General features: G+C 47.1%; 1 protein-coding gene across 13 annotated transcripts in view; it reads right to left on the bottom strand.

The window, feature by feature from the left end:
- Window positions 1–601: 601 nt before the first annotated feature.
- The window catches only part of LOC146785113 (outer mitochondrial transmembrane helix translocase-like), a 209,064-nt gene continuing 184,064 nt past the window's right edge, over window positions 602–25,601 (bottom strand). For all 13 annotated transcript variants that reach the window (XM_085633765.1, XM_085633768.1, XM_085633774.1 and 10 more), the window contains 4 exons: window positions 18,917–19,006; window positions 15,400–15,450; window positions 1,650–1,825; window positions 602–1,193 (listed from right to left, as the gene is read on the bottom strand). In XM_085633765.1, the coding sequence (XP_085489891.1) occupies window positions 1,076–1,193; window positions 1,650–1,825; window positions 15,400–15,450; window positions 18,917–19,006 (435 nt within the window). In that variant the 3' untranslated portion in view covers window positions 602–1,075. The remainder of the gene's footprint in view (window positions 1,194–1,649; window positions 1,826–15,399; window positions 15,451–18,916; window positions 19,007–25,601) is intronic.

Genomic DNA, 25,601 nt, shown 5'->3' with positions numbered 1-25,601 from the left:
GTTCATGGGTCTTTAGGACTGTGACAATGACTTGATGAATTTAATCATGTGCTGTTGTTTGCCTGTGCTATACTGTGATTGGTTGCAGCTCAGTCCTCTGACACTACCTGTTTTGCAGGAAATGATGGTTCCAAACAAGAAGCGTGAACTCCGACAAGAAATGGTTTGCGCGAAGAAAGAGGAAGAGGAAACAGCGTCAAGGGACTATGCTGGCTGGCTGGAGTGCGGACAGCGAGGAAGGACTCCTGTTGAGACTTTGTGTTTTTCCCTATGGTTCATGGGAAATGTAGTTGGTTACTATGTTTTTGGAAATGTGCTGCTGTAAAAAATAAAGCGAAGGAAGAAGGCATAATCCTTGCCTCCATGTCCTTATTAGAATTGAAACTTACCAGCACTACAGCTAGGCAAATTTTCATTCTTTTTCTTATGGGCAGCCAGTGAAGTTTGCGTAGAGCTATAGAAGCTGACTGAGGAGCGCATGAGTATGGACCCCCTCACTGCCAGCACCTCATTAAAGTTCAGTTGTCTACTAACATCTCCACATATTTACCCAAGGAGCAGCCACAGAAGTGCTATTGGAACAAATAAAAAATCAGTGAGGTAAATGTGACCACTTTATTGGTATATAGTGTCCAAAGTGCTAAACATTCACATTGCTCCTCTAAGGAATTACACAGAGTAGGAGAACACAACAGCTTCATACAGTGCATGATAACTCACCTGGGTATTTATCACTGTTTGTGAACAACCTAACAGATCAATCCAAATTCTGTACTTTGTACTTCATGTGTACCCTCCTTTCCAAAGACTCCCAAAATGTGATCAGTCCCTCAACAGGATTTAGAAAGATGTCTCTGGAACCATGACTCACCGCTAAGTTTTCTACACCCAGCCCAACTTTGGAAGTCTCACCCCACCTGATGCACATCAGTTTCTTCTTGCCTCTTCTGAGGAATGTGGGGCCATTTGAACATTCAGGGTTGATGCTGGTGTGTCTCAGAGTTTCTTGCTTACATGACCTGAATATTCTTCAGGAGATATGGGTTGGCACCGGTGGCTAAAAGTGATCATCCATTCAGTCCAGGGAAGGATGCTGCAGGGTTGCCGCTGCTGTTGCTCCCTTCGACTCGTTCATCTTGTCCAGTGCGAGCAGTAGATCCAACTGGGTCATAGGCCGCAGTCTATCTCTGGGCCTAAGGCAAGAAAAATAGATGGGTTGATTCAAATTCTGTTAATGGACTCTGGGAGGAGTGCTCATCAACTCCATACATCATCACCAGTAGACACCCAAAATAGATAGCCAACTAGAAAACCAACAGATACAAGTTCCTGGTTCCAGGAATTGGTAACAACACATAATGTAAGGATGATTATCATAATGTGACAAGAAAAACTAAGCACAAATTTGAAATTTGTTTGCTACATCTGTCCTCCCTGAAGTCGAAACTGCCTGATATGTCACCGTTATTTACATATGAAAAATGTATCAAAAAATGGGTCAAAAACAAATTTTCACTTGTGGACTGCCACTTCTAGGGTCAAGTACTTGCAGTAGATAGACTTTCAGCACGTACCAAAATTAACTTTTTTTCTGACAAGACATTATTTTTCTTGATGATATATCCTCCAGTTATCCCCTAAAGTCTTACTTGTCCTCTGTGTCATCAGCCACCTTCAAGGGCCGCATGACGAGCCACATTTGCTGCTTCCGGACATAGTCTCGCACACGGTACAGGGCAGCATCGCGGCATAGCTCACGCAAGTCACTGCCCGAATACCCCTTTGTTCTCTCTGCCAGTTCTTTTAGGTTCACCACGTTGCTCATCTGTTCAGGGGTGGTTGGGGGGGGCAAGAAAGAGTAAACACGTCACACTGGTGCATGAAGCCGAGTGGGCAAAGGCATTGGTGAATTTTATTTGGTAGTGACTAACAGTTAACAATGAATTACATCCAACAGCCTGCATCACTTACAGGCAGGTATCATACTATATATGTACTTTCTTGAACTAGGCAACAACCACTCATTTGCCTTAACTAAATGTATTATGTATGCGTTTCAGAAGGGAGACTTTAGTCTCACCATAACATTCATGTTGAAAGTCATAAGTCCTAGTTAATGGAAAACACACTGTTAGTCCTCTTTCAATGTAAATGACTATCAACACATATAACATGCGTAGGATTAAGGAACTATTCCCATGGGCTCACCTTTGCTTCTTACATCTACATTCTTTCCAGCTTCTTGAGTCAAGGCAAAGTAAAGGAAAGGTGAGCAAAGGATGGAAAACTGATGGCCTATCTAGTCAGCCTACAAGCTGGGAAGCATAGCAGCTAAAAAGAAATTGAGACAAAGTTTGTGAAAGAAAGCAAAAGAGATCTAGAAAAAGGAAGAACTATAGTGGTATGGTATGATTGAGGAGTGGAATGGGTGAGAAAGGTAATGAGGAATTTTAGGACCGATACAAAGTGAAAGTGATAGAGCAAGATCAAACGCGAAAAGGGGAGTGAAAGTGGAACAATTCAGAAAGATGTAATTAAAGTGAAATATGATAGCAAGTATTAAGGTGGCAGAAAGAGGTAGAGAATAACAGCAAGAGAGCGAGGAAGAAAAAAGAGAACAGAGACATAGCAAACAAAACAACAGAGTTTGCTTTTTTTGTGACTTTTTAAAGGGACTATCCAGTGCAAAGAAAAAACTCAGTTCCATTTGCCCAGTCCAGCATTTCTAAAAATCACCAACAATAATAATTCCAAAATGTTGCTTTGTCTGACGTCAGCTAGGATTTTGAGGAGTACTGTGACATCATTCAGCAGATGCCCCCTTTCAAAATAAACCAAGGGGCGTGGCCAAGATGGCGGAGGAGTAGCACCTTTCTTTAAGGGCTCCGCTCGCCGAAGCCGGCAACAGGCTTCCATCGGTGTCTTTGAGACCGATAATCTGCGGGATTGTGCCCCCCGGTCTTCCGCAACTCCAGTGGCGTCTGTGCACCTGCGGAGGAAGAAAGTTTTTGGCGCCGGCGGCTGCTGCAACCTGGGGAGCCCGGAGACGATGAGGTCACGCGGGCCTTGCTGGTGCGACCGTTAGGGGAGGAGGGGTGCGGACCCGGGCTTTGACCGGCAGTGAAGGCCGGTGGTCCTGAGGGAGTCCTGACCGTCCGGAGGAGCTGTCCCTGAGGTGGAGAGCACAGGCGGTGCCTCCCGCGATCGGCGGTAGCCCGGAGTGGTGACCCCGGCCTTGCCGAGGAGACTCAGCGGGAGAGGAGATAACACCCGGAGGTGAGAACGAGGCCCGGGTGGTTGGAATGGCCTTCTCCCCCGGGGTGATCTGCCGAACTCTTGGGCAGCAGTACAGGGTGATCAAAGCGGCCACCCCGACGGCGGCTGGGTTGGGAGGTGCACTGGTTGCGCGAAGGCCGTGCCGCGTGGGTGCGGCTCCCGGGGAAGGGGTGCACTGATCGGAAACGCCTCAGGAGAGAGTGACCTCACGACGGAGGAAGGGGCCGGAGCGGCGACTGCATCTCTCCACCGCTCGTCCCCACGTGGATCCCTGTACAGCGAAGATCCCGGGGCCTGAAGGTGAGGTCCTGAGCGGAGGTGGTGCCTGAGGCAGGGGGAGCAGACGCTCCAAGTGTGACCGCAGCCCTGTGCAATCTATATTGCGGAACCCCGGGACTGCAGGGGGGTGCAACAGTGGCCTACCTCGCCTGGAAGTTAATGGGCCTTCACCACGTGGACCCAAGTGCTGGCAGGGTCGAGGGATTAGAGGTGGACAGGCCCACAGCGCGCTCAGGCGGAACCCCCCCCCCCCTCCCCCCAGGCCCCGCGCCAGCCCAGGCTGCAATCCATCTTTTCACTTACTGGGTGCTACGCTTAGGAGCCGGTTGTGACTGCAGATCCGACGGACGGGCCCCTATGCCAAAGGTAGCCCACAGGCACCCCCTGAGACGGGACCCGGGGTTGAGGGAGCACTGGTCCCCAGTACACAGGCAGTCGGGTGGGAAGAAAGCAGGGGGCCTAGCACTGACACCCAAGGGCCACAGCCCGGCACCGTCGCAATGGATTTAGCAGCCGGGCAAGCGGTTGAGCCCGTCACAAAGGAATTCGTGGAGCGGCTCTTTGGCACACTGCGAGATGACTTCGCTGGGCTGCGTCAAGACATGGCGGCCGACATTAAACAGCTCCGAGAAGATCTGGGCGAGGTTGGGGATAGAGTGGACACTCTGGTGCGTAATGGGGACAGACGGGAGGAAGAGCTCGCTGAACATACCCGAGAAGCTCCGGCCTTGGAGTGGTGATGACCGATCGTTTGACTCATGGAACCCTGCACACTGGTGCACTATGTTACCGTTGGACGACGACTTTGAAGTCGCTTTTTGTTCACTCTCTGTTTCTTTCTCTCTTTTTCTCACTTTCCTATCCTCTCTCCTTTCCACCCACGAGAGTGCTGCAGGTCTCCTGCAGTCCGTGGGAAATACTGTCATTCTGCAGACAGGTAGGGTGACTCTTCGTCTCAAGTAGATGGGGGCAGCGGGAGGAGTTGGGCAGGATTGGGTTCCTTTGGGAAGGAGGTGGTTCCTGTTGTGCACTTTGGGTGAGGGGGTAGGGTTGTTCTATTTGCTTCCCCTTTATTGGGCTGCGCTGGTTGTCTGCTTTGCGGCCCTGCCCGACCTCTCTTTTCCTTTGTTAGGGCTGCCTTGCCACCCCGGAACTCCCTCAGGTTGAGCTGCTGCGACCAGGGAGTGGGCTGCCGTTGGGAACGGGGGTGGAGCACACGGGGAGGGAGTGGATGCCAGGCAGTTGAGGTTTTCCCTGAGATAGGTCTGCGTAGAACGCGTGTGCACCCTCATTTCCCTTAACATGACACACCTTAAAGTAGTTATCATGAGCTTCAATGGGCGGGGTCTTAATTCACCAGCAAAAAGGCGTGCTGCACTCCTTGCCTTGTTGAGGGAGGCCAAGTGTGATATCTGCCTCCTACAGGAGACCCATCTCATGCGGGCGGATTGGAAACGGCTTCGATACCCCTGGTTTGATCGACAGTATTTCTCGTCGGGAGCGGGTAAGAGGGCCGGTGTGACGATTCTTTTAGCCACGCACTTTCCGGGGAAGATGGTGGGAACACACACGGAGGTTGCAGGCCATCTCTTGGCACTGAGGGTACTGCTGGGTGAGAAGGTCCACACGATTGCCTCGGTCTATAGCCCTAATGAACACCAGGAAGCCTTCTTACGAGATGCTATGAGTTCGATTCAGGAATCCCCTGATGAGGACCTTGTCATCGGAGGGGATTTTAACATAGCCCCGGACGTGGAGCGGGACAGATCGACGTTGAGGATGGGGCACACAGGCTCGATCTCTGACGTGATGATCCAGAGACTACGGGAGGCAGGCCTCACAGATGCCTGGCGCCATTGCTTCCCGACTGCACGGGAGTACACCTTTTTCTCTGCGGCCCATCAAACGTACGCTCGCATTGACCTTATCTGGACTTCCCGACGGTTACGGCGGCCACAGACGATGTTTCTATTGGGATCGCGGCTCTTTCAGACCACTCCCCGATCATTTTAAACGCTGCTTCTCCCGGGGGGGGGGCTCCCTGCGGCAGACGGCGTGACGTCTAAACCGCAAACTATTCACATACGATGCCAAAATACTGACTTATGTGGCGCAATCAGGGCATACCTGGAGGTGAATGACGAGGGTTCAGTGGGGATCGCTACGTTTTGGGACGCCATGAAGGCCGTCATCCGCGGCCATTGTATTACTATCGCTGTGGGCCTAAAAAAGACCACAGGGCTAAGAAGGGGGAATTGAAAGATCAAATTTGGGTGCTTGAGGGGTACACCGACGCACGGGGGCGGTCCAAACTAGACGCTTGCTCACACAGGTGAGGAAGCAACTGCGGGCATTGGATCTCGATCGTGCCGAATATGCTTTGCTCCATACCAAGCAGCACTACTATGAAGGAGGGAACAAGGCGGGGATGCTTCTTGCACACACCCTGCGAGCTAAAACGGTGACACGTCGAGTCGCGGAAATCATGACTGAACAGGGGGAGACCCTGCGTGCCGACGGGAACATTGCGTCTGCCTTTGAAGCTTTCTATAAGACTCTCTACTCGGCCGATAGCCTAGATCCTGCTGTGGCAAGGGACTATGCGCAAGTGGCACCCGTGACCCAGCTGTGGTTGCTGCCAATTTGGATGCAGACATAAGTCCAGAGGAGGTCTTAAGGGCTAACTAGGGCCTTTCGGTTGGCAAGGAGCCGGGGGAGGTTGGCCTCCCGGTCGATTTTTATAAAACCTTTGTGTCGGATCTTGTTCCCCTTCTGGGGAGGCTGTTCGACGCCTTTAGCGATTCTGGGGACCTTACTCCGTCGATGTCGATGGCGGAGGTAGTGGTCATTCCCAAGCATGGAAATGACCCCCGAGAGTGCGCCTCCTATTGCCCTATCTCCTTGCTCAACGTGGACCTGAAAACCTTCACTAGTATTTTGGCTGCCTGACTCGCTCCCCACATGCAGGGCATGGTGGATCCCGATCAGTCAGGCTTCATCCCGGAACGCATCTGCGGGGATGGGACCCGTAGACTTTGTCACTTATTGGACAAGACACAGCGGACACAGACCCCGACATTGCTTCTCTTGGTGGATGCCGAAAAAGCATTTGACCGGGTCCACTGGACTTACTTACGACAGGTTCTCTGTTGCTTTGGCGACAGGTTCCGGAGATCGGTGAATTGCGCCTATCATGGTCCCCAAGCACGTATCCGGCTCAATGGGGCGATCTTGCATCCTTTCTGGGTAGGGCACGGCATGGGTGTCCCCTCTCTCCCTTCCTTTTCGCGCTCTACATGGAGCCCTTTGCCGAAAGAGTGCATCAACTCCCCTCGGTAACTGGGATCCGGATGGGGGGGGGGGGGGGGGGGCAGGGACCATAAGATCTCCCTATACGTGGACGACGTACTCCTGTTCTTAACTCACCCGTTGCTCTCTCTTCCCCCTCTACTGGCGGAGGTCAAGGCTTTCAGTGCGGCGTCCGGTTTTACAATTAACTTGAATAAAATATCGGGCTTTGAGTCTTACCCTCCCTGTGTCGGATCGGCTCCAACTATCGCTTCATTTCCCGTTATCCTAGGCAGCTACGGATATTACCTATCTGGGGCTACGGGTTTTCTCTACCACTGCGAAAACTGCGCATGTGAACTATGCAGAAGCTTTGCAAAAATTGCGTCTCAAACTAAACAGTTGGAAAAAACATGTCCTTTCCTGGTTGGGTAAGATTGCCGCCATCAAAATGACAATCTTGCCCCGTCTGCTCTACATTATGCAGACGCTCCCACTTGCCCCACTACCTATGACACTGGCCCTAATGCAGTAACTCATTAAAAGCTTCAACTGGGGTGGTAAACCGTGTATGGCGCAACACTTTACCTATTTGAAGCAGGATGAGGGCGGTCTTGGTATCCCACATCTTAGGCGCTACTACGAGGCGGTGCAACTGCACTGGGTGGTGGAATGGTATCAGCTAGAGTTGGAAAAACATTGGTGTTTTATGGATAGAGGGGTTGCCGTAATCCACATATGGAAAGTTCCCTGGCTACCCAGACGTCATCGGCCGCTGGGTGCGTAACTCTCCCTAGTCTAGCGAGCCACTATGCAGGTGTGGGATAGGGTCCAAGAAAAGTGTCAGCTGTCCTCAACTGTCTCGCCCCTGACCCCCTTTATTGGGAACCTGAATTTCCCCCCAGCCTTCGTGGGCAACGCCTACCTCAAATTGCAGGAAGCAAACTGTAAGCGCATAGGCGACCTCTTCGATGAACGGGGAATCCTGAACATCCCTAGACTCGTGGCTCACTATGGGATCCCCAAGGATGCACAATGGCAGTATCTGGCGCTGCGCCATTGGGTCATACTACCTCACATCCGCTTGCATGCTGGTCGGCTCCTTACAAAATGTGAGATTTGGTACATCACACGTACAGCCAATAAACGCCTTCTGTCGGATATTTATGGCTTCCTTGACAAGGCAAAAATTCAGGCTAAATCCCTGGCGCAATTCAGTTGGGAGTTCTCTCCCAAGGAGTGGGCTGACATCATTCACAGGGCCCAGGCTTCCTCGTGCAGCACTTCGGAGACGAAGATGCTCCTCAAATTGCACACAATTTGTATTATACACCGGCGAGGGTCGCCGCATGGAAGCCCCGTAGCAACAATCTCTGTTGGCGCAACTGTGGGGAGGAGAGTACACTGACCCATATCCTATGGCACTGCCCTAAAATACAGGCATTCTGGGCCACTGTTCTACCTCTAGTGGATCAAATATACCAGACCGAACTCCCCCCGCTTTCCTAGCTACATTTTGTTGGGGCTACCCAACCCTCTCAAGTACCCTCTCCGGTCCTGCAGGGGTAGGGCGATCACCTTGGCACTAGGGGCAGCCAAGCAGGTTCTCTTGGTGAGGTGGGGCACGACTGATATCCCTACCAAACTTGAATGGTTACACAAAATGTGGGAGATTGTGGGGATGGAGCGGATTACAGCTGGAATCAACCACACACAGCCTAAATTTGATAAGACCTGGGGGTCTACGGTGGCCTACTTATCGTCTGAATTCGTGGAGCTCACCTGCCCTCGCTATCTACGGGTCTAGCGATTCCCTACGACCCACATAAAGGATCCGCTGCCACCCCCGAAGGTCACTCGACCCTACCGTGTCATGCCATAAACCGTGGGTGGATCCCTGTCCTCTCTTCCCTAGTTTCTTTAGCTCTTTCTTTGCTTTCTCTCAATTTCTCACTGTTTTCTTATCTTACTCTTGCATAAAGTCTCCTTTTGAAAGTACGTTCCCCGCCGGCCGGTGGTTGTAGGTGGGCGTAATGTTTATGATTGCAGCATACTTAATACAAAAGATTTAAACCATAAAAATAAACCAAAGGTCATACATTTGTACCATCCTGTACACACGATGCAATAAAGTCTTTCAGGGTCATTTAGGCCATGTCGGGCAGCAAAAGGCTGACCACTAAATTTAGAGATCTGTATTTTCAAGGGGAATATTGGTGAGACGGCTACATTGAAGGTACTGAACTTTGCAGAGAGGGCACCTGTTCGGCAAAGGAGATTTGTTTTCAAGAAACAAACTCCCGAAGTGGAGATTTTTTTTTTTTTTAAACAAAAAAGCAGTGGGCCTGGCACGCAGGGTTCTTCTCCTCATGCAACGGTCACAGTTTGTTTTCCCTGCCCGAGACTGCCTTATCTGGAATAGAGGTCACAGGCAGGGAAATCTAATGACTAGGGTGGGGCGACCATCACTATGACCTGGTAGCCCAGTGGAGGTCAGTAGTAGTAGTCTTATAGAACAGGGCTGAGCCAGCGGAGACACCACCGATGTAAACCTGGTGTGGGAACCAAGGGTTTGGTGGAGTCGGAGCCCCCCCTGGTTTGCCAAACTCTAAACGGTGCCCATCCTCTTTTTTTGTACTTATTTTGTTCTTTTCCAATGAATGTGCTTCATTTTTTACGAATAATTTATGCACTTCACTTTTTACATGTTTCCCTGATGTCCGTCAAAGTGAAGGTGTGTGCATGCTGTTCGAATACATTTTCCCTGGGACAAATATATTTTTTTGTGGTGAATGTAAATTTGTTTTGACAAATATATATGCATAGTTCTGAATATATATCTCCAAGTCCAAATTTACGTTTGTCAGTGCAAATGTACATAATTGGTACAAATGTAGAATTGTTTGGGCTCACTTCTAAGAGGTCTGGATAGTTAATAATTTGAACCAACTTTAATAACTTATGTGGGTGTCTGAATGGCCAGTTGACATTGTATGATAAATGTCTAATGGCTTAGTGGAGTGTTGTTTTTTGAATGGTCTCTGAATATGAATTTGTTTTAATTGAGGGACTGTTGTGGCCTGAGGAACCATGATTCCCCAGCAGTGGGGCTTGACTTGCACCATGAGGGCTCCTGCTCCTCTTTAATGCTGATAGTGCTGGCATATGCATTCTGGCCAAGGAGGCTGGAGCTACAGGCACTAGAGTGCCACTCAAGCAGCGGCAGATCCTATTTTTAGGTCTCGCCTAGCGTTGCAGCGCATGCGCTGCTCGCTTTGCGAGGCATGCAGTATACACTATAGCGTGGAAGCTTCATGGAAGCTCCGCCCATCTTTTTGATTGGCTTAGATCCTAAATGCTGCCTTCTGATTGGTTTTAGGCTTGTTAGTCCCTCCTCCTGAGGGCCATGTTGTTACTTGTATCCTTCCCTGGCTATTGGCCCATGTACTCCAAAACTATTTTCTTCCCTGTGTCCCCCCCTGCCCCCTCCCGCAGTCCGTGACTTCTTGCCCACCCCTCACCCCCATCACTCCCGTTCGTGCCTTCTTGGACGCCCGCACTCCCATTTCCAATGCAGTAGGTCTCACGTGAATACGAGTCCTATTGCATTGCAAATGTTTGTATGACGTGGGATTTGTTTGGTGAATTTGCACTCTTTTTTTTTGTCTCACACGCTGGATAGCTATCTTACGCATGTGCAGTGGTTTTGATGCACCATTCCAATGAAATAAAGTCCGTATTACAGATCTTCACAAAAACTATAAAAATTGCTACTTTTTTCTCCCTCTCGCTCTCCTGAAAGGCTTCTCTATTCCTATGATTTGCTGCTTTTCCGGTCTGTGCTCGGCTGCCATGGCAACCGCTGGAGACTTCATCATAAGTAGCCATGCCAGCAGTCTTACTTCATAGCGGGCTCAGGTCCCGTGCATGGAGGGCTCTGCTCCAGTCGGGAAGTCATCGGCCATGGACAGTAATTCTAGGAGCCGCTCTCACCGCATTGTGTGACCCTGGGCAAAGACTTCTGATCCAGAGGAACTAATTAGTTACTGAGACCAGGAGGCATCGGAGCTCCGGTGGCAGGAGATCTCAAGGGCGGCAATGCCCTTATTTCGTGACAGTGCCAAGCCAACGAGCCTGGACTTCCACGCAGAGATGCTGCTGGACGTGCACCGCACCAAGAACGCACCGGCCAGCGTGCAACAGCGCCACACCACCATGTAACTCTAGGGAGTAGTTCTACTCATTTAATTGCGGCGTTGCTTGCGAAGGGTGGGAGTTGTTCTGCTCTGTGTTCAGTTTTTATGGGGGAGGAGGGTAGCTTGGTGAGATGTGACGCTGACTGAAGCTGGGCAGTGACCCTCACAGTGAACTTTTGTTAACAAGTGCCAAATGAAGCATCGTGGTGCTAACCGCACTCTCTATCCCCCCCCTGGACCAATGACATGGAAAAACCGCCTGACCTGTTCCGGAGGAGGAACGAGTTCCTGGAAGCCAACCCCAGGAGCAAGCTGGACAAAGCCATGAAAACAGTCAGGTAAGTGCCCTCCCGCCCCTTCCTCCTATGCTTCTGCTCAAGATGTCGGCACTGTTCAGGGTGAAAGAAGCATATTTCTGTCTGCTGAAGCCGTTTTATCGATTATCCTTGTATCTTCACTTCTGCTGATGTGTGCATGTAGCTGTTAAACATCTGTAGCGCAGCGCATCTTGGCACCCTGTGACTCACAGTGTTTTGTGCTGGGTGTAGGTACTCCCTCTGAGTGATGGGTTCTTTCGACCCTCACATAAACACCCTCCGTTGTACTTGTTCTGTTTGTAAGTATGCCCCCTCTTGCTACAGCAGTGATACCACTTCTTCTAAGCATATCCGATATATCGATTCTTGTGAGGACTCTTCACCGAAGCTCTAAGAGCTGTTCTTTTAAGTGTCATTGCTTCTGATGAAAGCGTTATCGGTTCTTTTAATACTTATTTCGAGTACTTTCTCTTTGTTGTGCACTGTATAAGACAAATGAGTGGGTCAACGCACTGGCCTGCACACAAACCTGTCTCCTGTAAGCCTCAGGTTCAAGTTAAAGCAGGGTAGGCTCAGCCTTTCATCTTCGGAAGGCTTCTAAAGAGGAGTACTGTTGCCTTGAATAATCTTTTAGACTGGCTGTGTAGCCTGCTCCTGACCTTGTATATCATATAAATGATTCTTACTGTTTCTATTAAGGACGCTATCTGTTGTGTCTGCCCCAGAAGGCTACTGTTTGCGCCAGGTTGGCCAGTGTGGCACAGTGCCCCAGAAGGTTGATGAAGTGCTTACAGCCGCAGACTCTGTTCTCTCCTTACCCTTGCAGGTCTCTGCCCGAAGATGCTGTCAAGTGGTGCGAATCCTTCGACAAGCTATTACTACACAAATGTAAGTTTTGGGCCCTACTTACTCCTGCCAACCCAATGTAGTAAACATTGATCAATGTAGCCTTCACTCCAAAAAGCCAAAGAGCTTTTAAATAAACAGAAGTTTATGGTGAATGTTTTAATGCATAAAAGACAGTGATCCCATCGTGCAGGCCCTGTCGCTCTTGAGTACCTGCTCCTACTTCTCTCCCTACAAATCCAGAAATATCTAGATACTTGTGTTCAGGATATTCTGTTGGGATCACAGAACTGGTCCAGTTAGGACCCTGAGCGCCAATGCCATGACTCAGTCTATGATTCATCCACCATCCTGCAGCTGCACATACCACCTCCCACACTGGTGGCAGTAAGAATCCCCGACACGCCTTGGAGGGCCTGCTCCAGTCCCAGTGGGACTGCGCTGGTACTTCTCAGCAGGGACAGTACTGGTGCTTTCAGGAGGCCTGATATACCCATGATGGGTTCACAGTGGAGTTTGCAGGGTGGACCCCAATTACTTTGATCCCCATAGCTTTGATTGCAATCACTTCGGCCTTACCATTGCCTAGACTGGCACATTACCTAAACTGGACCATTAACTCAACCTGCCCAGTACTTCTGCCTGACCATTAATTTGACCTGACCATTAACTAGCCTGCCCAACACGTGTAACTGACCATTAATCTGACTTGACCATTAGCTCAATCTAGTCAATACACATAACTGAACATTAATTTGACTTGATCGTTACTTTGACTTGATAGTTACTTTAACTTGATCATTACTTTGGTGTGATCATTACTTTGCACAGGGCATTACTGTAATTGACAATTACTTTAACTTGGCGCTTGCTTCCAGATTGATTAGGACAAGAGTTTGAATAGTAAGTCTATTCAGTCGAAGTGACAGTCATTAAGTTTTATATTAAAACAGAGCTTTGGACTATACCATTTCCCGCTGAAAGACAATATTTCTCTCCATGTGTTCCCATACCTGGTGTCATGCAGTTTGGTGCTTACTTTCCCTTCATGTTAAAGAACAGTAGATGTTTCAGCACACAGGCTAATTTGCTGCATAGCTAAATGCATACAAGGTCCCAAAGGCGAGAACGATTGCATTGCAAATGCTTGTTAATGACACCAGCGCACTTCCTCCTGCATCGCATGGGTGATGTTCACCGCCATATACGAGGCTTGGGGATGGTCACCTATGCTAGTAACTGCATTGTGCTAGCCGGTTCACAAGCACCACACTCTCCTCTAATTCTCCAACTTACACCTTTAGCAGCTGTGTCGTGGTAGGAGCAGTTCTTTTTGTAGGCTGTAGTAAATAGGACATGGAGAAAAACATCCTAGTTCTGTATATGGTCTTGGTCTCACCTGAAGATATTGACACAAACTTGCAGGTGGTTTGCATTCATGTTTTTCCAAAGGTTCCTTTAGGTTGAATTAGTTTTTCCTAATTCAGTATGGTGCCTGACTACTTCCAGGTCATGGATCCTATTTAAGGCGAGTTTTTTGTATCCTCTTTGGGTTGCAATGCTTGGGGATACTTAGTCTTCATTGTTCACTCTTTTTCTTTACAAATGCTTTGCTTCATTATTCGAGTTTTGTTCATTTTAATTTTTTGCAGTTGTTTTTGCTACTTCATTTATTTTGTAAGAGTTTCTTTCGGAATGTGTTGACTTTTTTCTTTCATTGAAGTGCAACTCCCAACACATTCTCCAGCAACATGGTCACTGTTTGATTTCTTTGGCACCTTATACGGTGTTCCACTGCATTGCTAAGTGTTGACTAAGACAGTACACAATGGAATCAGGGAATAACTGCTCTTACCATCCTTCAATCAAGGATAAGGTATGAAAGGATGTTAGGTCAGCAACTAATATTCACTCTCAAATTATGAGTACATCCGGACCATGCTTCCTCTAAAATAGCTTGCTCGTATTTTCACTAGAGCTGGCCCATTTATGTTCCAAGGGTTGTCAACTTCCTCAAAGAAAAAGACACCTATTTGAATAACATTTTGAGTGAAATCCTAAGTAGTCTCTTTTAAAATGGGAATTATGAATCTGTTTGTTAACCATAATGGTTTAGACTCCTTTGAAATACTTTGAAAGCAATTTATTTTTGTATTTTCTGTTTTATGTTTACATGCACTAGTGTTAGCTTATTTTCTTAACTTTGCTGCTACCCTTCACACAAAAATACCTGCCAGACCAGGTGAAACTCTACTTGTTCTATGTGTGGGTCACATTTAGAGAAATTGGATGATGGCAGTTTTGAGTAGTTAACATTGTATGTGTTGAGGATTTCATGTTTAAAAATATTCGGAAACGTGCTCAAAAATATTTTTAAACTATGAAATCATAAAGGGGTATGCACCAAAATTCACATGGGTAAGACGTGATGGCCAAGAAGCAGGTCTATATTTTGTGGTAGGACACAATTTTTAAATTCTCTATGAACAGTACAAAGTAAATTTACCAATAGTGGGGGTTTTTGTGCCAGTATTAAACATTCTACAGGAAATGAGTCTCTGCAGACTCAAAAATAAATATAGTTGGCAGTAAGCAAAGAACATACAATGTATTTGTGCACTGTGGGCACAATAACTGGGTAGAGGGCATAGCCACTGGTCATACCGTCAGCTCAGTGCCTGAACCATTGATAATATTACGGGTGATGTGGCTAGTGATATCCTCAGTGATGCCATCAATTATGTTTTTTTCTGAGATCATAACTGATGTCATGTTATGTCATGTTTGAGGTCTTAAGCAGTGCAAAATATTATGAGGTTATGGTTCTGTAGCTAAGCACAAATGGTGACTTTTGTTGTTATTCAATAGAAAGTGTGCCCATAATGGAAGAGATTGAGTTATAATTCCTTCTCTCTCTCCTTTTCTACAGAGATGTTGGGTGTTCTTTGTCTACAGTCACACAGTTGGTGTATGCAAATCGTCTTTGTAGTGGACAATGACACTTAAGTCTCTGAATTCATCATGCTCAATGTGTAGGCTTGTGCCTGAACAGCAGACTACGACCCTCATTTAACTATTAATGTCACTCCTACAGCACCTCCACTTGGCATTCATGTTTCTCTCCATAATGATGTTTAGTATAGTGACTATTTCAAATGTAAGGTCTCTTGACGTTCACAGGACAGAAAAACACTTACCTCTTCTCCGGTGAGTATCAGCTGCAGGATCTCCTTTCGTTGCTGTTGGGTCTGAGAAAAAAAGAGAGTTAAAGGTGCACAGATTAGCATAGACAAAACGAACAGACTGTGTAACCGAGCAAGGAATTCAAATCTGGTAGCAGGGTGTAAGAGAATGAGCTTTCATTATGAGGATTAACTGAGAACCTAGGATGAGGCAGCCACAGAGAAAAATTATGCATTTTCAGGAACACAAGTGTGTGAAAAATCCAGGGTCGTGGGAAAGAAACAGTAACATCCACAGAGACTGAAGGACTTTGGGGAGCTGACTGTACAACACCCCCAGCAGGAGGAACTGATGGAGAATAGAAAATGAGCCTGAATGAGTAATTGCTCTAGAAGTTGAGACTGGAGTAAAGGACCCTACAAAGTGTGTGCCAAAGAAATGCATGGAGGATGGGAATTCAATTGTTAGTTCTCTTCTGATATTTTTAAGGGTCAGAGAGAAGACAACTAATCAATGATCTTTAATTACTTGTACTTTGTGTGACATAAGAGGAGTAGAGGCAACACCTTGAGCCAGGCCAACATCAGAAGTGAAGACACGACGTGTTTGTCTATGTTTCAAGGAACGCATGGGTCCCTGTTTAAAAATAGGCATTGGCAAAGCCAAAAAAGGTCTTGCCTTTTGACTTTGGCTTGGCAAAGAAAACTTTTTTAATTGCGGATGCTAAAGAGAAAAAAGAAAGTCCCAGCAGAATGACAGATGCATCATTGCGTATGCACACGTATACGTTATCATACTAGGGTGGTCGAGCATAATGCCATAAAAGTGTGCACGCATCACCAAGCATGCACATGTAGGTGGATGTCCATCCTGGAGCGGTAAATCAAAACGTGCGCCAAAGCGCATTTCTTTTTTCACAAAGGAGTAACCAGATTGCAGCTGCTAGGCCATTCCAAAAATAAAAATGTTACAAAATGCGAAGCAGAGTGATGGGGTAGCAATGGTGGAACAGGTAGGGGTGAGAACTTAAAAAGTCAATGCCTTCATTTAGCAGCAGAGGCAATGGGTGGAGCAATGAAGGAGTAAGTGCGAGGTCGGAGGAGAAGTCAACAACGCACATGGCATCCTGGAGCAGAAGAATAGACAGCAATGGAGGAGCCTGGTATGAGGGCCTGAGGTATTTAAAAAATAGAAAAATGCTAGACGGGCAGAAGTGGGGGAAGCAACAGACAGGCTGATGGGGGACAGGAGCAACAAGGAAAACTCAGTGGGCCAGGAATTTGAAGGGGAAAGCTACACACAAGGAACCACATGAAAACACTTGCACTTCTATGGTGAGCTGAAATAAAAAGAACAAGCATTGGCATAGCCAATAGGTCTCGCCTTTAGGACCTTTTAAGTGTTTAGCCATGCAACAGTTGTTGTTGCACCAAGAATATTGTGCTGCATAACTAAATACTTAGAAGGTCCCAAAAGCGAGACCTATTGGCTATGCCAATGCTTGTTCAGCTAGTAGAGAATGCTGTCACATACAGCCTTAGGGAAACTTTGTTGTTATTCTCAGATTTATTTTTAACATTCAATGGTCTCATCTTAGTTCACTGACAGTCCTGAACTGAACAAGAGTACAAGGGCCAAAGTGTGTCAGAATGAGGTTGAATATGAATAGTGGAATTGAGTGTCGGTGCAGGTAGTAGAAAGCCAGGGTTGTAAGCATTAACAGGTATGACTCTGAACCAATTGGAGAACAGCAGAGGCGTCGGAATTTAGCATTGAAGAGTATTGGCAGATCTGTGGTCCTGCCCCGGAACCGAAAAATAGACGTTGCAGTTCAGGCTTGTGGTACATTGTTGGAGAAGCATAGTCGCACTTCTAGAATTGCTGTGCAGAGTGTGACGTTGTGGAATTCAGAATGGGCTTTTCTCTCTCCATCGGCCTCCTCACATGACCGGATGCAATTAATTCACATGCACGTGTGGCAAAACCTTCCCGTGAAATGAACAAGAAAGGTAAAATATTTTTTCTAGAAAAGTTGAATAGACGATATAAGCACGGTGTTAGTGTCCAGGCTGGTATTGCAGAGGTCATGAATAATTCATGATAACGGCGGCCTGAGAGCGTCAAGTGCAGCGTGGGAAGTGTGAAGATCCATGCAGTGAACTCAGTCACAGCCAAGGTGCTTGCAGGGGAGTGAGTACGGAGAGAGGCGTGGGGGGAGGGAATAGCAGAGGGAGAGAGATTAAGGGAGGGAGACGGTTGTGATAGGGTGGAGAACAGAGGAGAAGACAGGAAACTAATTGGAGGAAGTGACTGAAAGAGATTTGGGATAGGTATGAAAGAACGGAGGGGAGGAGATAGGCGAAGAGATGGGTAGAAAGGAAAAGACTGAAAGAGATAAGAAACAAGCATCGGCCGCGTGGCCGTGAAAGTGACGAGGCCATGAAAGTGATCGCGATCAAGCACGGCAAGCGATGCGCTTAATGAGCATGATGAGGAAAGCCATATAGCGCCTCTGCTCTTAAGCGCGCGCCCACGCGTGTAAGAGCAAGCTCTAGGCCACAGTGGTGGCATTTTCTGAAGCCCTTACTAAAAGTCTCGCCAGAGCAGCGCATGCGCTGGCTCAGGCGAGACCTAAAAAAGTATCTTCCTGAATGTGAATGTAAGCAGTGGAAGGTCAGCCAATCAAAAGAACGATAAAGAGGCAATGCTACAGGGAGGCACAACACAGGAAGAGGAAGCAAAGTCATCAAATAAGAAGAAAACAAATAAAATTGACAAGAAGGGCAACCAATCGAAAGCAAAAGACTGACCGAAAAACTCTGTAAGTATTGATGTTTTACACAACAGGTCTTCTACAACATACAGCTAAAAGCTGTCTGAAGGTGAGACCTAAAAAGGGGCACCACGTTTGAAATTGCATGTGCCTACTGCTTCTTACAGAATTGATTTATTTTCCTGACAAACGCCTTGTTATCTCTCTTTCCAGGTACCAATCCCCATTGCATATTTATACAGTGGCAGCCAGCACAGATCAGGGGTGGCTGGTCGGGGGCAGGGAGGGGTTGGATGAGGGGGAGAAATGCTAAAAAAAAAACGTATTGCTGTGTCCCGCGATTCTGCTCCATCAGACTCGGCCGAACAGCAACTGGGAACCACACCTAGGTTCCCCTGACCAATCACAAAGCTATATTGCAGTGTTGTGTTTGATAAGCACCCAGGCTCCCCTGATCAATCGCAATGCAGCGTTGTGATTGGTCTGAGCGCCATGGTTCGGCGCTCAGACGGAGACTGGGGAGCTGGGCATGTTCTCCACGCAGGCTGTAATGTAGCATGCGTGGAGAACATGCAAAGTACACCTGACTGTTTGGCTGGCCCCAGAGGCCCGGCCATGCATTCATGCGCACTTGGAATGGGCAAACCACTCCTCCCCTCCCCTGCTTAAAAGCAGTGTGGTGACGCTACTCTGCCTTCGCAGAGGAGCAGCCACTGTATTTATGATAACTGAGACAAACAAACAATCAAAGACCTTACAGGTTGGCAGATCTGGAAAGTTACGGGCATTCTTCGTAAGATGGCAGAGTCCACATCCTGTGGTCTGTTGCTGGCTCCCAGAATCATCACCTAAGACACAAGATAACAAACTTCCATTTACCAATTGCACCAGCATTGCTGAGAAAGGCTTATAATTGCTTGGCACAACTCATTACTGTTAGCCATCATTCTGCAATGATTTACAACACTCTACATAGCTTCCTCCATCTTGCCAACACTTGAAATCGTTTCACACTGCTCAGCATCAATCTGCATCCTTTGCTATTGCTCAGCATTCTTTGATACAATATGGCACTCTTCAGGACCACGCATCATCATTCTGCTTCTATTAGCATACCTCACAACAGCTTTTCAAGGGAATCCATGCTTCAATTGCACCAAGCTTACCCATACAGCCAAACAGGCCTTCTATAAGCCATATTCACATATGCCTCCAGGCTAAATCTAGGAAGACTTCCAGCTAAGACTACAACTTAAAACCTCTTTGCATTAAACATGCAAACCCAGTTTTATGGACAATCATCAGATCCACATATTTATAGGAATTGACTGTACCCTATTTGACTGATCTCAGAGTCCACTGATGCCTACTGTTTCTGCGTCCACAACAGAGGATCTTAGTCTTTTCTAGATTAAAGTTCTGACTGAAAATGTACCCTTCACTGCAGGCCCACTGGAATACTATTCAAGAACGCTATACAGCTTGTGTAGAACATTAATTTTATGTGTTCAAAGTCATCCTTTACAACACCCATAATGCATATAAGTACAACCTCCCCGGTAGACATTCCCCTACTCCCTTCCCAAGGAGATACAGATGCCAATGTCAACCTAGGGCTACAAGTAACTGTCGACCAGAAACAACAGCTACTTAACCGACTAGACAGGTATCCAGGTCTTTTTTCCACTAACCCAGGCCTAACTTCCCTAGTGCACCATTATATACTGTCTCTACAAGATCAGGTAGTGAAACTGAAACCATATCGCATACCAGCGGCCCAAAGGGCAGCTGTCGAGAGAGAAGTAACCGCTATGTTGCAGTCCAACATAATAGAACCATCCCAAAGTGAATGGTGTTCCCCCTATTGTGATTGTACCGAAACCTGATGGCAGTCTGCGATTCTGTATTGACTTTCGCCAGGTAAATAAAATCACTAAATTTGAAATGTACCCCATGCCACGTGTTGATGAAGTAATCGAGCAGTTAGGGAAGGCCAAATTTATGCCCACACTAGACCTGATGAAAGGCTATTGGCAGATTCCTCTAACCCCCCAGGCAAAAGAGAAAACAGCATTTGCTACTCCTTCTGGTTTATATCAATTCAGAGTCCTCTCTTTCGGTTTGCATGGGGCCCCAGCGATATTCATTTCAGCGTCTTATGGATATGATCTTGAAACCCCATAGACAGTACGCCACAGCTTACTTGGACAGCATAGTTATATTTAGCCCTACCTAGGAAGAACACTTAACCCACATGGCGTCAGTCTTTGATGCCATACAAGAATCAGACTTAACCATGAATCCGAAGACGTAAGTATTAGCCATAAACAAAATTCAATATCTAGGGTATACTATACAGGAGGGACTTATACAGCCGCAAATGGATAAAATCGAAGCTATTCGGAAACTTTCCACCCCTACAACAAAGAAAGACGTACAATCTTTTCTTGGGTTTATTGGGTATTACTGACGATTTATTCCCCACATCTCTACAATAGCCAGCCCCCTCACAGACCTTCTCACAAACAAACATCCATCACGCATTTCCATAAGGAACAACAACCATGAATTTAGCTTCAATACCCTAAAAACCCATATATGAAAGATACCCGTCCTTCATTGTCCCGACTTTACGAAAACCTGTGCACTCCAGACAGATGCATCCGGACACGGTTTGGGGGCCGCCCTGTGTCAGTCCGATCCACAGGGAGCGTTAAAGCCCCTCTTATTTATAAGTAGAAAATTGTTTCCTAGGGAGAAACACTATTCCACAATCGAAAAAGAGTGCTTAGCAATAAAATGGGCAGTAGAAGCCCTCAATTACTACCGCTTGGGGCGTTATGTTGTTATGTTATCAGGAACTTATAAGAGCGCACGGTCACCAAAAGGTTTCATGGCGCTAAAACTTGAGTAGTGTTGCGGCGTGGGGACTCATGAATAAGCTTGCTCAAACAGCCAAGTTTTAAGCCTTTCTGAAACCCAGCAGATTATTGCACCTCCTGATAGCTAAGGGTAAAGCGTTCCAACCTCCTTGATGTTTGCGCTTAAAGGTAGGGAGAATCAGTAAATGGAGATGAGCAGAGCGTAAATTACGCAGTGGGACGTGCTTTGCAAACATGCAGCTGATGAATTTAGGGCTTCTACCATGCAGTGCTTTAAAGATCAGGCAACCTGTCTTTAAAGCTGCACATTGGGCAATTGGTAGCCAATGAAGTTTAGATAGCCAAGGTCTTGCAGATTTCCATTTAGGTTGTTTATAGATTAATCTTGCGGCCTGATTCTGCACTAATTGAAGACGTTTAAGCAAAAACAGGGGCAGACCAATATAAATGGAATTAGAGAAGTCAAGACGTGACAGGACCAAGGCGATCACAACTTGTATAAGTGCTGAGTGAGATAGCAGGTGGGCGATTTTACAAATTTTACGCAGTTGGAAGAAATAAGAAGAGACCACTGCTCCGACTTGTCCCTTGAGTGACAAATCAGCGTTAATGGTGACCCCCAGACTCTTCACAGCGGATGAGGAGGTGGGGGGGAACACCTAGTTCAGTCGGCCAGTAATGGATCTCACTCTTCCCAGGCAGAACTAATTCCGTCTTACCCGGGTTGAGTTTGAGGTGATTGAGGTCCATCCAGCGCTGGATGTGAAGCATGGTGGCTTGAAATTCAGCAGCCGAGTCAGGGGTGTCCAAGGTAAAGACAAGCTGAAGATCGTCAGCATAGTTAAAGGTCGTAACCTTCCTATCTTTCAATGAGTGAATCAGAGGCCTTAGATAAAGGTTGAAAAGGAGTGGAGACAGGGACTAGCCCTGTGGCACCCCGCATGTGGTGGAGAGCTTGGAGGCGGTAAAAGGACCAAGACGGTCCGCCTGTGTCCTGTCTTCAAGAAAGGACTTTGTCTGGGAAGCAGCAGATATCACTCAGACAGTATAAACATGGATAACACTAGGGATGGCCTTAGCGAAAAGAGATATCGCGCAGCAGTGGGGAGCCAGGCAAGCCCCGACACTCCGAAAGTGGTGTGATGGTATGGACGAACTAATGGTAACCGAAAAAACGATCTACACACACAGAGGCTGCCCCAAAAAATGGACTAAGATATGGGGGAAGTGGAATCTATATCGGGGAAATATTTGTGATCCCCCGCAGGAAGAATCCCAATCGGACACTTCAGACTGGCAGGGAAGTGGGTAAAGAGCCCTGAGGAGAGATGTAGTGGCGTGGTTGGTGGGACAGGGGTAAAGGTAATGATGCAACGGACAGGGGTCCTTAATGTACGACACTGGCTTCTTGGGAAAGATGTAATGTACGTTGTGAAGAATGCTATGGTATTGCAGTATTGGTTGAAAATGCAAATGTTAATAAAAAGAGTTATAAAAAAAAAAAAAGAAAGGACTTGATCCAATTGAATGCGGGGCCCTGTATGCCGGCCTGCGCGACACGGTCCATCAAAATTTTGTGATCGACCGTGTCACAGACGGCCGACAGATCCAGGAGCACTAAGGGCTGAGGGATGTCCTTATCTGAATTAGCTCTCAGAGTGTCCAATGCTGCAAGAATCACAGACTCCGTAGAGTGAGCAGGCCGAAAGCCAGCTTGATGAGGCTCTAGGTAGTCTGTCTGCTCGACAAAGCCAGAAAGGCAGCCTGCAACATGGGCTTCTAGGATCTTCGCCAAGAAAGTAAGGAGAGAGATAGGGCGATAATTCGAGAGATGTAAAGGATCGGCCCCTGGCTTTTTCAACAAAGGGACCACAATAGCGTTCTTAAAGGCTGTAGGAACCGTGCCTTGCACTGGAGACTCATTCAAGAAGGGAAGCACATGACAAGAAAGGGTAGAAAGGCCAGCCCTCATAACCTGAGGGGGACAGCAGTCGTTCAGGGACCCGGATTTAACACGGGTCATCAATTCCGATAATATCTGGGGACAGATGGTTGGAAAGTGAGCCAGAGTTGCAGAATTAATAAGCATGCTGTCCAAAGGTTCCGTGCGAGCGCTAGTAGAAATGCTAGCTTTGATGATGGAAATGTTATCCAAGAAATAATTATTTAGAGAGTTGCATAGCTCTTGAGTAGGAGTCTGACTAAGGAGTATTCTCTCAGAGTTGCAAAGGTCATTGACTATCAGAAAAATGTCTTTAGATTTATTATGAGCGTTTAGAATTCTGGCTGAGAAATAGGCTGCTTTTATTTCTAGTATTGCTTTTTTATACTCTTTGCGCGCCGATACAAACTGCTGTTTATCTTCTATAGAATATCTAGACCTCCATTTTCTTTCTTTTTGGTGGAGCTCGAGTTTTTGTTTTTTTAATTCAGCATTGAACCATTTGTGAGCGTCTGAGTGGCGGGCACGGGATTGGAGGCCAGCAGTAGCCAGTTCGATATGTTCTCTTCCATGATGTTAACATCAGGGTTGAAGGTAGGTGCTGAGCTGGCCAGAGTTTTAACGAATTCTGATTCATTGAGAGTCCTCTACTTTCTTGTCACCCCTCCCACAGCCGTAGTAGGTTTGACCCTAGAGTTTATGGTAACCGTAAATTTCATTAAATAGTGGTCTGACCAGACACATGGTGAGATTAAGGGCACTGACAGAGTGATGTTAGAGGACCAAATTTGGTCCAAAATATGTCCCTTTTCATGGGTAGGGGCGTAAATTCCTGGATCTCACAGACCATGCACCCCTCACCTGGTTAGCACAGAATAAGGACTCTAACCCCCATATTTTGCGCTGGTTCTTAGCACTGCAACCATTTGCTTTTCAGACTATACTCGTACCAGGAAGGACACAGATCGGTGCTGACTACCTCTCCAGATATCCAACAGCTGAATGGCCACAAAGGCCATTCCTAGGGGGAGAGCTATGTGAGGACGGACAGGGCTCAGACATGGCTGACATTCCGGCCCATATCGGGAAAGGAGAAATCGTTCTAGCTTCCCCGGAGAACGCGGCATGCGAGCAGCCACGCCCCCTCTTTACTGAGGGAGAGAGTGCGAGCAGAAAGGATGGTGTCGGGTGGAGGAACAGGAGTGATGATGAGAAGCAGGAGACAAGGAGAGAGAACGTCCTGGAGTTCTACCCTGAGCGGAAGGCCCAGAAGAGGGGACAACTCGACTCGTGGAGAAGACCGGAGCAGAAGACTCCAGGAAGGGGCTGACCTACGGCATTGACTGCGGTACCAGTGAAATAAAGAGTGAGCCACTGCCACAGTCCAACTCACCATGACCCAGGAGATGGGTCGTGGTCCAAGGCAAGTGCCACCTCCCAAACGGTGCTTTTGTAGGGTTGGTGGGGTACCACGAGATAGGAAGCACTCTGGTGGTGGATGGCATGGAGAAATAGCACAGGAGAGACCACGTCACACTGCACAAGCCTCCCCATTTAACCCTACCCATGCACGACCCGCTCTGTCTAGTAACGGTAGCACGTACATGAATGTTCTTTTTATATGAAACACATATCTCATTATTTGTTTTGAATTCCTTTTGCCACCAGGTATGAGGACCGTCACTTCCTGAAGACGACGAGAAGGAAGAACCTCATGTGCAGCCAAGAGACCTCGTTAGACTTTGTTTCCTGTGCTTTTATTTTAACTGCTTTGTTTCTCTTATACAATAAAGAAAAGACATACCCTTGAAAAACAAACTGCTTCCTACCTCTGCTTTATACTACACCCTACAAGCAGCTTTCGCCCAGATGTCACCATTCATGGAAGGTAACTCCATACTTTCGGACTTCGAAACAGAGTTCTGTCCAGGAGGAAGTACAGAATCTGCCCTCCTCACCATCCGGAATGACCTTAAGAACACAGTCGACTGGAAAGGGGTTGCTGTAATACTTCTCTTGGACCTCTCAGCTGCCTTTGACAAAGTTGACCATGACACTCTAGTACAAAGACTCTACAAAGCAGGCATGGAAGGGACTGCTCAACTGGATCACATCCTATCTTCAAAACAGAACAAATATCCATTCTCTCCCTTTCTCATCCAAACCATACTTCACAAAAGCAGGGGTTCCTCAGGGCTCTAACATCTCACCCATGCTCTTCAACATCTACATGAAGTCATTACCGGCAATGATCAATGATTTTCACCTTACATGCTATAACAATGCGAATGACACACAAATACTGCTTAAACTGGAAAGCCCCAAAGATATTGGAAACTCACAAATTTTCATTTGCCTCATAGCCGTTGATCGGTGGATGACATGGAGCCATCTCAAATGTAATGCTTCCAAAATGGAAATACTCACATGCGGCGAATGGAAAAAGTACGACTAGGGCTCCCGGTTTTATGGTATTTATTTTTCTAACATTCTGTCCGTATTTATCCATATTTATTTTTTGGTCATGTTAGTAGAATTTATCCATATTAATTTTATGTTTTGAGAATAAATGGAGTCATAAAATAGTATATGTTCACATTTATTTAACTGATAAAGATT

This window comes from Triturus cristatus, chromosome 11 (assembly GCF_964204655.1).
Source record: "Triturus cristatus chromosome 11, aTriCri1.1, whole genome shotgun sequence".
NCBI classification, from domain to species: Eukaryota; Metazoa; Chordata; class Amphibia; order Caudata; family Salamandridae; genus Triturus; species Triturus cristatus.
This window is presented reverse-complemented; position numbering and strand designations above follow the sequence as displayed.